Below are 13,244 nucleotides of genomic sequence, written 5' to 3'. Positions count from 1 at the left end.
GTCTCTAAGTAATTTTAATAAAGGTTTAACTATAACATAATACACTGTAACCTGATAAAGTAAAGGTATAAACCCTATACATTATCCCAATAGAGAATATTTGAGAAATAGCATTGCAAGCTCAATTCCAGCCACATACTGTATATTCTTTCTTCTATCCAAAAAATAGTTACCACACTTGGTTGTGTGGTGTCTAGCAAGCAATCAAATTCATATTTCAGAATCTCAAACTACCAGTTTAGTCTCACTACAACACTAGACTTTTATAAACATAACTGACAAAAAGTAAGAGAGAGACAGACTCTTATATAACCACTACTTATGATAGTGAACTAAATTGTTTTGTGTATTACCATGTATCACCATTAATGAAAACGGTTGGCCTTGAATTAGGGGAATCCCACCATCCCTTGTCTTGTGTGTGCAGAATGGCTCGTTAGTCCTGAATCAAGTTATTATTCTTTATTCATTTCTCAGTCTAATGGCCTCTTAAGACCAGACATTGTGGTCAGTGCAAAATATGATCATTATACAGTAATCCATCAGAAGTCTTACAGTACATTTCCTGTAAATTGTATGTACTGTAGTAATATTTTTTTCATGAATAGCTGTTGGCAACTGCTCACTATGTAACATTTTTCAGGATTTTCATTTTACATTTCATATTCACATTTCATTTTACGGGAAAAAGTTAAACTAGTGAATTTTAACCTTGTGTTGAGGCTTTCAGTATATGAGGTACAGCTTAACTTGATGGAAGCATGATTATTATTCATTAAATAAGCCTGAAATCGCTTGTGGACAAATTTAAAGCATAAATAACTGGATTTTTCTTCATAAGTATCGCTAATTGTTTTAAAAGCAGACCAAAATGTCTGGTACAACATCGTACGATATAGGCATGTATATGATCTATTTTTTTTTCTAAAAAAAGGCTTAGATTGCAGCTATTTAATTCTAATTACATGAAACAGAGGATCAGTGACTTCTGCAGAGAATTTATGTTCCACATTTAAGTTATCATCCCATAATATTACAGTTCATCTAAATGGCCTGAAACTCTAATTACAGTTGAGCTCTCTGGAGTGTTTACAATTCCTGCTTAAACTGACGCTGTGTTTTGCAATGTAAATTCAGTACATTTAAATTAAAATGCCCAGGAGGTCAGGAGAGGATCTGGCACATTAGAAAACAGACTTTATTGAATCCAGCTATCAATTATTTCATGCCAAGCCATCTTTCTTTAGCGCTGTGGCTTGAGGTTCTTTAACATCTTTTGCAACAGAAACTGCTAATCCAACATCCAATCCTCATGCTCATTCTAGTTTTACTGTCTAAGACAAAAAAAGATTCCTGCTGCCAGTGCAGGTATGCTATCGAAGGTCCACTGACGAAGTGTATCTTGAAAATGATGCCACTACAGTATGTGGTTGCTTAAAAAGCAGGTAATGCCTCAATTTAAAGCAATTTAAAGAGTTTTAAACCCATATCAGCAAGAAAACAGACATCTACGAAGACTTTATACTTCATAATCAAATCAAATTGTGATGTCCTTTTTTCACCACACCTCAGACAGTCAAATGCTAGACGTAATAAAAAAAGCTTACTTGTAGGGAATGTGCTTGCTGCCATTGACAAGAGCGAGGATGACATTCCCCAGAGCAGAGAGTGACAGACAGAGTCCAGAGCTGCTGTCCCTGTTCTTGCTGAGTACTTTCACACAGCTGCCCAGGTCGATGAGATGCAGCCGGCTTCGCCCCCCAGACACTAGCACAAGAGAGAGGGAGAGAGGGGTCTGACTCTTTGGGTCACTCTTAGTTAACTTGAAAGATAATGATACAGTACTTCTACATCTTTGAACAAACATGTTTTTTTCTCCAATGCTAAGCCTCAGATGACTTAAATGCCTACTGATGGCTTCAACCTTAGCAGAACACAGAGAACTAGAGAACATACTTCCTGCCCAAACAACCTGCAATGACCCTCAAACCTGATCTCATAAGTATTTAAGTTGGATAATCAATTCATGTCATTCAAAGAATTTTGAACCCACAGATGCACTGCTTAGGCCTCAGCATAACCACTCATAAAAATGGAGAAGAGGTTTTAGCCAGAACATCTTGCTCTTATCACTTCTGTCAGGCTTCACAGTTGTAATCGGAGTCAACTTCAATAGAAAACTTAGCTTTTATCATAGCCCACTGCCAAAGCTTTTTTTTACCCATCTTTGCTTGTTAGCTTGAAGGTCATTTTGTCATTTCAATGTATTTTTTACTGACGCAGAAATCACATATCCCTCTATTCACTCCCAGAGCACTATGACACACCTTGAGAGGAAAAACAATCCAGGTCTACTGTTGCCCTTGTGTTCCTCAGGCGTCTACATTTTCAGAAAGTTTACTGCTTTTATGGATTGCAAGGGAATAAAAAGCAAAAGAAAGCCTAGATTTTCTGAGACATACACAATTCTGAAGTGACATATATCCATCTGATACAAAGTTTGTATGTAGAAAACCAGGAGTACAAGATATTCCAGTAGAATTTGTATCATCCAATTTTACATCTCACCACTGAGGACAGAATCATAAATTTCCTTGGACTCAAAAAGGTAAAATATATTTTATATGTGTGATGTGTTCAGAACTTTCATAATTTATTAAACTTGGGTCTGAGCTCACTTTTTCATTTTAGATGACTGCTTAGAATCCAAAGACTATAATGACACCTACACATTTTGCATCCATACGTCGACTGTAATGATATTATATCTTTGCAGATTCTTGACTAGTTTTTAGATAACCACCTCTTGGATTGCTTTATTACAGTAAGAAGCAAAACCAGTGTCCTAGTTGTTTGCTTCAATGTGTGAGCTCTTTGGACGTGAAAGTGTTTTTACATAAATTATATGTACTTCATTCCTGAAAAATTTTAATTATGACTCCAAATGGCAAAATGTAAACAGCAGGTTTTATTTTCAGTTTCTGTGAGGCCCCTGTATCAAAGCCAGATGCCACAGTATTAAGCATGGGCTATTTTATGATAAGGGAAATGGTTCGTGCTCTTTGTTGCCAGATTGTGTTACAGCTACAGTGCCAAGATGTGACAAGGCTACACTTCACAAGTTTTAAAAAAGAAAAAGCACTGTGTAAATGGAATTTATGCACCCCAATCCCATAGAGCACAGTGAAAGGACGAATATACAGTATGCACTATATGTGGGGTCATGCTAACCAGAATCAAACAGGCTAACACAAGAAATAAGTGATCAAAAAGCCATACTGGTCTACAGTCCCTTAGGAATTATACATTTATATCAATCAGCAGCTAATTCATTCAAAAATATGACTAATGTGTGCATTAAATATATAATCAGGTCAGTCAATTAATACCCATATGGGCTGGACTGAAAAATGACTGCTCTACGCTGATCAGAGCTGATTGCTCCCTCTTAGAAGTTGTTCACTTTAGAGAGTGCGGAGAACCCACTCCCATCTTGCAGCCATGAAAGACTGGGAGCTCGCCGGACGCAAGACGGCGCCGCCGGACTTACTGCCGCCCTTGCCGCTCTTCTCCATGCGGTACTGGTAGATGTGCAGAGTGAACAGCATGTGGGAGTTGCGGTGCTCGTCCTCGTCACAGTCCGGCTTGCTGCTGTGTCGGGAGGCGATGGCCGCATCCAAGAAGAAGGCGGCTTTCTCGGCAGTGGGCGCCCGTAACTCGCTTTGGTTCTGCAGCTAGGTGGGAGGGTGGGAAGCATTCACAAGATCAGGGGTCGCGTGTGTCGCAGGGCTTGTGTGCACGTACTGTATTACGGTGACACGGAAATGTATTCATTTCTTATGCAGATTGTGATCCTAACTCTGGCCGCAAAGATTGGATCAAAAATAGATCACTTAGGTTCATCAGATATTTGCCTTCTCCAAGCAGATTGTTTTGCAACCACTTTCACGGGGAGGATTGGCATAAAGAATAGGTTTACAGGCTTAACCCTGTTCACAACTGGCAGCCCACTGAAGCTAGCCTGGTCTTCCAATTGCTGCTGGAAGAGGTGTTAGTGGGGCCAGCAGGGGGCGCTCAGCCTGCAGTCCATGTGGGTCCTAATGCCCCAGTATAGTGACGTGGACACTGTACTGTAAAAAGGCGCTGTCCTTTGGATTACCCTGGCATCCTGGCCAATTTTCTCATTGACCTTTATCAATCATGGGCTCCTAATGATCCCCATCTATAAACTGGCTTTATCACTCTGCTCTCCTTCCCACTGATATCTGATGTGTGGTGAGCGTTCTGGCCCACTATGGCTGCCGTCGCATCATCCAGGTGGATGCTGCACATTGGTGGTGGTGGAGGGGAGTCCCCATTACCTGTAATATGCTTTGAGTGGAGTGTCCAGAAAAAGCGCTATATAATAATAATAATACAATATTTTGAAAACATTGTATTTATTGCTTAAAAAGACATTTCTCTTTCCCCAACTGACAACCCAAGGCACTGAATCAGAAATTCTAAAGTGAGATAAATATTGAATAACTGAAAGCTTCTGCTATTAGTTTTAGAGAGGATTAGAAATATTTTCAGGAGGATACTAGAAACACAACTGTTTTGTCCAAGACTAATCAAATCAACATTGTCATTGACGTTACTATTTGATAAAAGCGAATTCCTTTTTAAACATTTAAGTAAACCTACTGTATATGCTTAAAGTTGAATATGCTTAAAAATATATTTCAAGCCTTGAGTTTAAGCAGAACCAGAACCTAGTCCTGGTATTATTTAAAGATCTGCTTTGGCAAAAATTACAATAACAGAGTAAATGTTATTTTGAGAGCTCACATCATTGCTGCACTAACATTACACTAAGACTTAATGTGTGTGGAGTACGCTATCTACACTTTTGACTTTGCCTGTTATTCCTGTATTTAAATGTTAATACCCATGAGGGGCTAAACTGGGAATATTAACTTGTTTCCTTTATTTAATCTACATTTTCTACATTTTATGAATATTTTACAGCTCTTGCTTTATGGGAGAAAGCTCGTATGCTTCCTCTTTGCAGCCTTCCCCCTGTGGGACTTCCAAACAGCTTCAAAGATGCACAGTACACTCCTCCAAAGCAGTCTGTTCCAAGAACAAATGGAAATAAACATTCAGCACTAAATCATCAACTGTTTTACAACAAGCAGAAATGGCACGGAGTGTCATTTTTTAGTTTGTGGCTCTTTTTCAAGTGTCCAGTTAATGATCAATATTATGAAGAAGTATAGCTATAAAAACAAAAAAGAACTCTGAATACAACACTTAATCTAACTGTGGAGATTCTGAGATATACTGTAACATTATCCTATGGCATGTTGAATCTGTGAATATCAAATGGTATCTTGATATCTGAGGCAGTTTTCTGATTGTTTCACCTGCATTCCACAGATGGGGTCCTCGCAGAGGTACACTCCAGGAGACTGGCCGTCTTGCAGACTGCCTGTGGCCACTTCTGACAGCAGGTCCTTCAGGTTCTCATCCTTTCCCCAGACCTCGACTGCAGAGACACGCACCGAGAAGCGGGCTCCCGTCTTCTCCTTCCTCTCGTTTATCAACTTGAAGAGCCAGGATATCGCGCAGGGGATTATTCCAAGGTTTTGCATGGAGTCATCTTTTCCAATCATGGTATATGACTTTCCTGTCAGGCAGAGAAATGGAAACAGTTTAGAGCCACATTGCAGGTGGAAGCAGGGTGACGATATTCAATAAGGATGCATGGAGCACTGAATTTCTAGTTTATTTTTTATAAGACCTACTAAAAGGAAGCGTTTCTAAATCACCATCACCTCCTAAAAAGAAGGTAGTGTAAGGGGAAGGGGTAATAAAAATGAATAGTCAACTTTCTATTGATTGACATCTCTGTTTCTCAATATAGTGTGCAGATGCATTAAATGTACATCTGCAGTCATATTTGGTAATTACAAGACTAATGAATTGCTACATAATAATGGGATAAAGGTGTTGAACCTCCGCTGACCAGGGCTGTATGGACTTTCTGTATTTTGTTCTACTCCAACTCCTAATTAGGCCACTGAACAAATTATTTGCTTCATTGAATGAATTTAACAATTTTCCACACTAAGATTACTTAGAGGTCTGAGGCCTATGAAACCCTGAGGACGGTGACTCTTGAGGATCTGACCATGAGGGAATTTGAATAAGGATGTCACAGTATCCTATTAATACTGTTTACTACTGAGATTGCATACATAATGAGAAATGTTTTTTATGCTTTAGATCTGTACTTAGATCTCACATCTTAGTAATAGTAATGTTTTATTTCATATTCCATGTTGAAAAAATATATGTTTTTATATCTGCAGACGGGCTGAGCACAATCTCTTCAATTCTGCCTAGTTCAATCCCGGATTATGTGCCATTTAATTTACTATTGAATTTTAACAGCATAATCAAATTCAGTCCCTTGGATAGCTCTAAAATCTAGTCTAATCACAGAGTGACATTTGCTCATGAGTTTTCCATTTAAATCTTTAACAAGTGCCCTGGGATGCTTCAATAGGAAGTGTGCTCTATAAAATTCAACTTTTATTGTATTGACAAACACTAAACCATAAAACCATAAAACCATAAACATGTACAGTACATCACTGGGAATAATCAATTAAAGTTCTAGCAAGTTCTTAAACCTGTCATTTATACTAGTCACTCATTCAGTAATCTTCCCCCATTGTCCTACACCACCCTATCACCATCTTTGATAAATACATACAAAGCCATTTTCTGTTCTAATTCTCTCATAGCAATAAGGCTAAATAACATTTATGTCCATTTAATTAAAATCCTCTGTGTATTTTACATTGTTAACATATTCTAAACATAGTGTTAAAGTTATTCGATAAAATGTTATAATGTGACATTTACAGCACTAGTTTTAAATCTCTCTTTTATGTTGCTTGTTTTTTTTAAATTAGCGTTTTATTTGTACCAAAAACCATAAGATGAATCCATCCATGCAGGAATAGACATTTAAAGAATTACAACAACAGCCCAACACAAATCATGGTATTCCAACCAACAAAAACCGGGGTATTCAACACTTGCCCAAGCAAAATGGAAGGTCTAGAATATAAAATAGAAGAAATAATAGTCTAGGCCTTGTGAAAGGGACAAAGAAGAAAGACTATATGCAAAATGTGAGTAAAAATAAGCATATTGTAACGAACAGTTCTTTCGGGACCCTATGCGGACAACACAGTCCGACGGAGTGGGGAAACACTAGGGAAACGTCATGCAGGAAAACGGGGCTGAAGACAGGGGGGCGTGTCCAAGGTGCGCTGGTGCACGGGGGAGGTGTGGCCGAGGCGAACAATCCAAAGAGAAGTCCTTAGGGAAAATCCAAAACGCAAGGGTAAGTCCAAAACCAGGAGATCCATCAGAAGAAAGAATTAAAAACACGAAGGCCGGGACGGAACCGGCGGAGAGGGAACAGGAACGTGAACGGGAACCGAGGTTAAAACCTTAACGGGACCAGGCGCTTCCAGGTCCCGGACTCGTACGATATGGAAATCAGATGCAGAGCCCGGATGAGCGTCAGCGCCTGGCTTTTAAGGTGGGCTGGGAATGGGAAACAGGTGCAGAGAATGAAGTCTAAAGTGAAAGGGCTGGAGCACCCTTAAGGAGGGGGGACTATAATCGTGACACATATCTTCTTCACATCTTGTACAGTATATCTTATCAGCTACAGTAGATTCCTTTAACTATTTTGTTTCTAATTTTCCTACTCTAAAACACAATGTCAAAGCGAAAGTGTAAATTCACAGCAGAGCAAAAAAATAAATGTCCATGTTTTCGAAGTGGCAGAAAAGACTGGGAAGCTGAATGTTTGGTGTGTAAGCCTGGTACTTTTGTCTCCGTTTCAAATAAAGGTGTACTTGACTTGCAAGCTCATGGTGACTAAAATACAAAAAGGCAATTCGAGGAGAGAGTTCATCAACCAAATTAACAGATTATTTATCAAAATCTGGCATTAAAACTGAGGATACTGTTGTTGCAGCAGAGGGGACTTCACAGTAAAACATCATCACAATTATTTTACCAATGTACATAAAACATGGGATATTTTGAAAACCCTCTCCATCCAGACTCCCTTCCCAGACAAGGCAATAAGTTCCTCAGGGTGTCCTCTTTTTTTTATGTTCAAATATGGTAAAACCCTAGTGGCCTCCTCCTCATTCTCAACGGGTGTGTGTGATCTATCGGAGCTGGTGTCAGTACTCTTGGTGTCTATTCCTTTCACCCATGACATAATACTTGATTTTTGTGAGGTATTAATTTTCGATCACTTGTGTTGGCGGTTGTGGCACTATGCTGTGTCTCTGAAAGCTCAAGAGGATTATGAACACTCAAGTATGAGCTAGCGTTGTATTGGCGTAGCTAAGTACGTAGGCTGCAATTTTGACACATAAACTAATTTTATTAGAAAATATGAAAACCTGTCTCAAGCTTTCTGAAACTGATTACGTAAATCCAGATGAAAAATTTACATTTTTTTTATTATAAAAGTTTTAATTCCTAATTTTTCAGTGCACACAACAAATTTCCAGGGTCATCTGGCATACCACCTGGGGGTGCTCCCCTACCACTGATGGTATGCGTACCACAGTTTGAGAACCACTGGTCTAGAAGGTAGGAAAAGTAGGAAGTAGGAAAGTCCCTCCTACAAGATGTGGATAACGTGGGTAATTGGCCACGGGAGAGAAGGAAGGAAACAAAAGCACTAGCTCCATCACTGAAACCAATGATTTCTTGCTTCTTGCTGATAAGTAGGCATTGTAAGCTGTAAGAATTATAACAATGTTTTCTAAATATATTACATCTTCTGACACTTGAGCATATTTTTTAAGTGCAAAAGTTTACGTTTCACATTATCCTGTAAAAAACACATAATAATGTTTTTACACTTTAGTGATAGGTTTATCTGACTGAGTAGCATTTTTCACTGGTACTGTATAGCAAACTACCGAGCTAAAGTCATGGGAATTTATAAAATGCCATTGCCAATGGCACAAAAAACACCAGGAATAAATAAGCAGTGCATCAGCAGAATAACTGTAATCTGGCATCTGCATTAAAATGATCTATGTTTGGAGGACGTTCCGGGGTAACACATTAACAGCTGAGTGATGGAATTGTCATCTTCTGTTAGCATGGGTTAATTCACTGATGATGAATTCCATTTTGCCTTTGATAGAACTAGTAAAAGTTCTGGGCAGCAATGTGGAGCATTAGTTAAGGTAATGGAATTATAATTGGAAGGTTGTAGGTTGAAATCCCTTTGTTTTGAGCAAAGCCCTTCACCTAAAATGTCCCGTACCTAGCTGTATAAATACCTAAATTACACAGTATCTAACTCTGGAAGTACAGTATGAAATAAAAGCTACCAAGTTAGCAGGTATTTATGATACTACTGAAAGCAAAAAAACCTAGCTAACTGAGAATATTAAAGACAAAATGAAAATTAGGGGATACACAATGTTTCAGAGAGACAGATTTAGAAAGTTATACTATAGAAATCAAGAGTCCCTGAATCTAAGTGGGTCAGATTAATTTTAAAAAAAGTATTATGAGTACAGTATGCTATAGACCAACAAATGTAGATGTTAATTAAATACTTTATAATGAAAAAAAGTTTTTTTTACAGAAGACCTCACTTTCCCATCATGGACTGAGAAAAGCCTGTAAGAATTTCAGCAGCAGAAACTGAATGGTAGTTATGGTTAATGACAGCTTTCTCACCCAGAGCACGTACAAGAGGAAATGCTTGTATAGATCTTGTCTTTTCAAACAAAAAACACAGGATGAGACAGAGTTGAAAGACCCATTTGGGAGCTGTGATCATAATATGGTGTGCTTTGAAGTATATTTTGAAACTGGACAGGATGAATCCAAGGCAAACATTTACAACATCCAGAACGTAGACTTTGACACAATGACACACAGTTTAAAATAAGTAAAACTGGATAGATATGAAATTCATGGAAAATGTACAGTATGATAACAGTTTTAACATATTTTACTGTTATTACTTTATCCCAAAAATGCATGTATCAAAAGCTAGAAAAACAGTATCCCAATGGTTCAACAAATCAATAAGGGAAAATAATCTTTAATAATAAAAGTGTTTCATTAAATGATTAAAAAAACACCAGGACCACTTTATGAAAAAGACTATGATAAATTGCCAAGTACATGTTAAAAGATATGTTAGAAAGGCCAAGAGAGAAATTTAAATAGATATTCCAATGGTAAAACAGTAATACATATTACTTCAGTACTATAACAGCAAATAAATTCAGAAAATAATAATAATGAACATTTCTAGACAGTGAAATGGAAATGGTTGATGCGTAAAGAGTGTTCCACTCAGGTATTCGCTAAGCAGGAAGTTACAAATATACCTCAGGCAGTGGAAAGACAAAGTTGTTTTGGACAGTTTTAGTACAGAAGACGATGCAATGTTTCAGGTAGTAGAAGAACTCAAGATAAAAAAAATATCCAGGGCCTAATGGTATCTAACCAACTGTACTCAAGGAAACAAGAATTCTTATTCAGATGCAACTCTTCCAGTAGTTTGTTAGCAGGAGTTGGTAAGCAGGAGATATGAAAAAGAATAAGAACATGTAAAAATTATATCTTATAAAAGCATCTGCCAAATAAACTAGAAGTAAATAACTAAAATTATGTACTGCATACAATTGGTGTAGTAAGCTCTATGCTGATTGTTGAGAAGTTTAAGCCAGTAAGATGGGTGGTGAAGAGGTGATCAGGAAGGAAACAAGAAGTCTTAAAGCTTTTGGTACATATTAAGAGCAAGCTAATTTCTCAGTGATACAGTGACAAAATCTTTTTTTTCCTTTCCTGTCAGATGTTCTCCTGTTTTTTCTTGCTGGTCAGATGACCAGGACTGGTTTTATAATGCAAAAGCACACCATGCTAGGATTGTGTGCAGGCATGAGCTTCAAGAAGAAAACTGTGGTCTTGCACTGTCCAGCTTTTTACTAGCATGTGTTCAGCCAAATGTATAGCCTGACTGATCCAATTTCTGCAAAATAAAATCATAACAGAAGACAATGAGGCTCTTTCATAGGGCCTGTAAAAACCTCTTTGCCTCTTTGTCCCTACTTAAAGTATTATTACATCCTTGGTGTGATCTTGTCACCCTAAGGTATGTCTCACTCAAAGAGAAATTCCTCTTCACCCGTAGTGCCATTGGTTAGGGAAACCACCATTATTCTAAATAGAACCATTTAAAACAATGAATATACTTTGATGGAAGACTGTGTGCACAACAACAAAGCAATAATTCAATCAAAGCTTCCAGATGATGTAATGTGGACGAACCACAAGATTAAATTACGGCTTTTTATTTTGTTCAGACATCCATTTGGTGTTACTCTTTGTCCTTATAATGTATTGATTTTGTTGGTGTACAGAACTCAGCGTTTGCGGTTTAATGAATCAGACTTTAAATTCTTACATTTCATTATTGCATTCTGACAAAGCATGTATTTTTTATTCAAAGATGGTAGATAAAATAAGCAGACTAAATGAATGTGTGTCTGTTCTTTTGCATCAACAAGATAACAATTATGAGGCAACAAAGTTAACAAAGACATGCTTTTACTAAAAAATACCTTAAAAAAACCCTAACTGAACAAGTCTGCCCACACTCATTTTCTATTACCTACTGAAAAATTACAGTGTATCTAATATACTGTAAAAAGAAATGGTGTACGTTTCACTGTAGTGTGCTCCTAGCCTTTGTTTTTAGAAGTCGAAGATACAGTATCACAATATTCATCTATCCATTTTCTAACTGCTTTATTAAATACAGGGTCACAGAGGGGCCAGAGCCTAACCCAGCAAGCAACGGCCACTAGTCAGGATAAGCCCCGGATAGTTCATCACATATCACAATATTCTCTAAACCTAAAGACTCTGCAGTTAAATTATTTATTTTTAAGCAAAAAGGCTGCTTTCTGAAAAGTGGTCTTTCTGAACTTTCTGAAAGTTACCATATAAAACTCTAGAAAAATGTACTGACTGCAATAAAGATGAAAACCTTGTTAACTCAAAACACTTTTCCGAGCAATCCATGTTTTACAATCCAAACTAAATATAAGTGCACCTTTGTCGATGAATTACCAAAAATGTCTAATTCATTTATCCAATGATCTTGACTCTAAAAATGCACCAATGAATGATTTGGAAGGGTGATTTTTCTTATACCCAAATACCAGACCAGATACACTGTAAAAGAGAATTGTGAATCACAGAAAAAAAAACAAAATACCCTTAAACCAATCTACAAAAAATAGATACTTCTATCAGAAAATATCAGCAATACGGGTCCTGACTTCAATTTAAAATGTTAAATTAAAAAGGGATAGTTCTAAAGGGTGATTTAAAAAATCCAGACACTCTCCAGAATGCTTTGAGGGAATTGCTTTGAAGTGACACTAATCCTTTGGAATTTATGACACAACTTCCAGCTTTCTTATTAATATGGCCAAAGGTGATCTGTGCCTTGACAGTCTGACCCAAAAGTATAAACAAGCAGCAGAGGTCTGGGGACGCTTAGTACTGAAGACTTGCTCATTAACGGGAATGGAAGAGTGCTTGTACTAACCCAGCTTGGCATGGCCAAAGCAGAACACACAGCCGTCAGCCCCATTCACCACTGACTGGATAACTTCCGCCACAGTGCCGGCACATACTTCAGCCTGTCGGGAAGCAAAGGAGAGGGTTATTGTGATACACAACCACAGAAAACAGAGACCTCAGAGGAAGGAGGAAATTGACACAGAAAACATTTTGATATTGACAAGACATGGGACGCTGGCAGCTCGGAAAAAAAAAATTGCAGCAATATACTTCTAACTCCTCAGCAACTGCAGCTTTGGAGAAAGTTAGACCCACATTTATTTCTACCTCACATTTCATTCCTCACATTTAGAAGACTTTTCTTTACTGTTTAGGTCAACATGGCTTAATTTAATTCTAAATACATATCAATAAACTAAGAGAATACTTAAAGGCAATATTTAAATCCTAAGATTTTATCAAAAAGAAATTGCAATTTTGATACATGTAAATTTGCTTCTCATTATTTACAGTACTGTATCTCTTGCTATTTTAATAGAATGCATCTATTGTGGACCTCTGGGAGGAAGATGTGTCCTGATCGATGT

General features: G+C 37.6%; 1 protein-coding gene across 2 annotated transcripts in view; it reads right to left on the bottom strand.

The window, feature by feature from the left end:
* kif26ba (kinesin family member 26Ba) overlaps nucleotides 1-13,244 on the bottom strand; it is a 185,162-nt gene that overhangs the window by 17,592 nt on the left and 154,326 nt on the right. For both annotated transcript variants that reach the window (XM_015351854.2, XM_006626041.3), the window contains exons 7-10: nucleotides 12,683-12,776; nucleotides 5,409-5,671; nucleotides 3,551-3,734; nucleotides 1,608-1,767 (exon numbers count right to left, since the gene is read on the bottom strand). In XM_015351854.2, coding sequence (XP_015207340.1) covers nucleotides 1,608-1,767; nucleotides 3,551-3,734; nucleotides 5,409-5,671; nucleotides 12,683-12,776 — 701 coding nt within the window. The remainder of the gene's footprint in view (nucleotides 1-1,607; nucleotides 1,768-3,550; nucleotides 3,735-5,408; nucleotides 5,672-12,682; nucleotides 12,777-13,244) is intronic.

The sequence above is a fragment of the Lepisosteus oculatus genome, chromosome 2 (assembly GCF_040954835.1).
Source record: "Lepisosteus oculatus isolate fLepOcu1 chromosome 2, fLepOcu1.hap2, whole genome shotgun sequence".
Taxonomy (NCBI): Eukaryota; Metazoa; Chordata; class Actinopteri; order Semionotiformes; family Lepisosteidae; genus Lepisosteus; species Lepisosteus oculatus.
The sequence above is the reverse complement of the archived record's forward strand: the minus strand, read 5'-3'. Positions and strand labels throughout refer to the sequence as shown.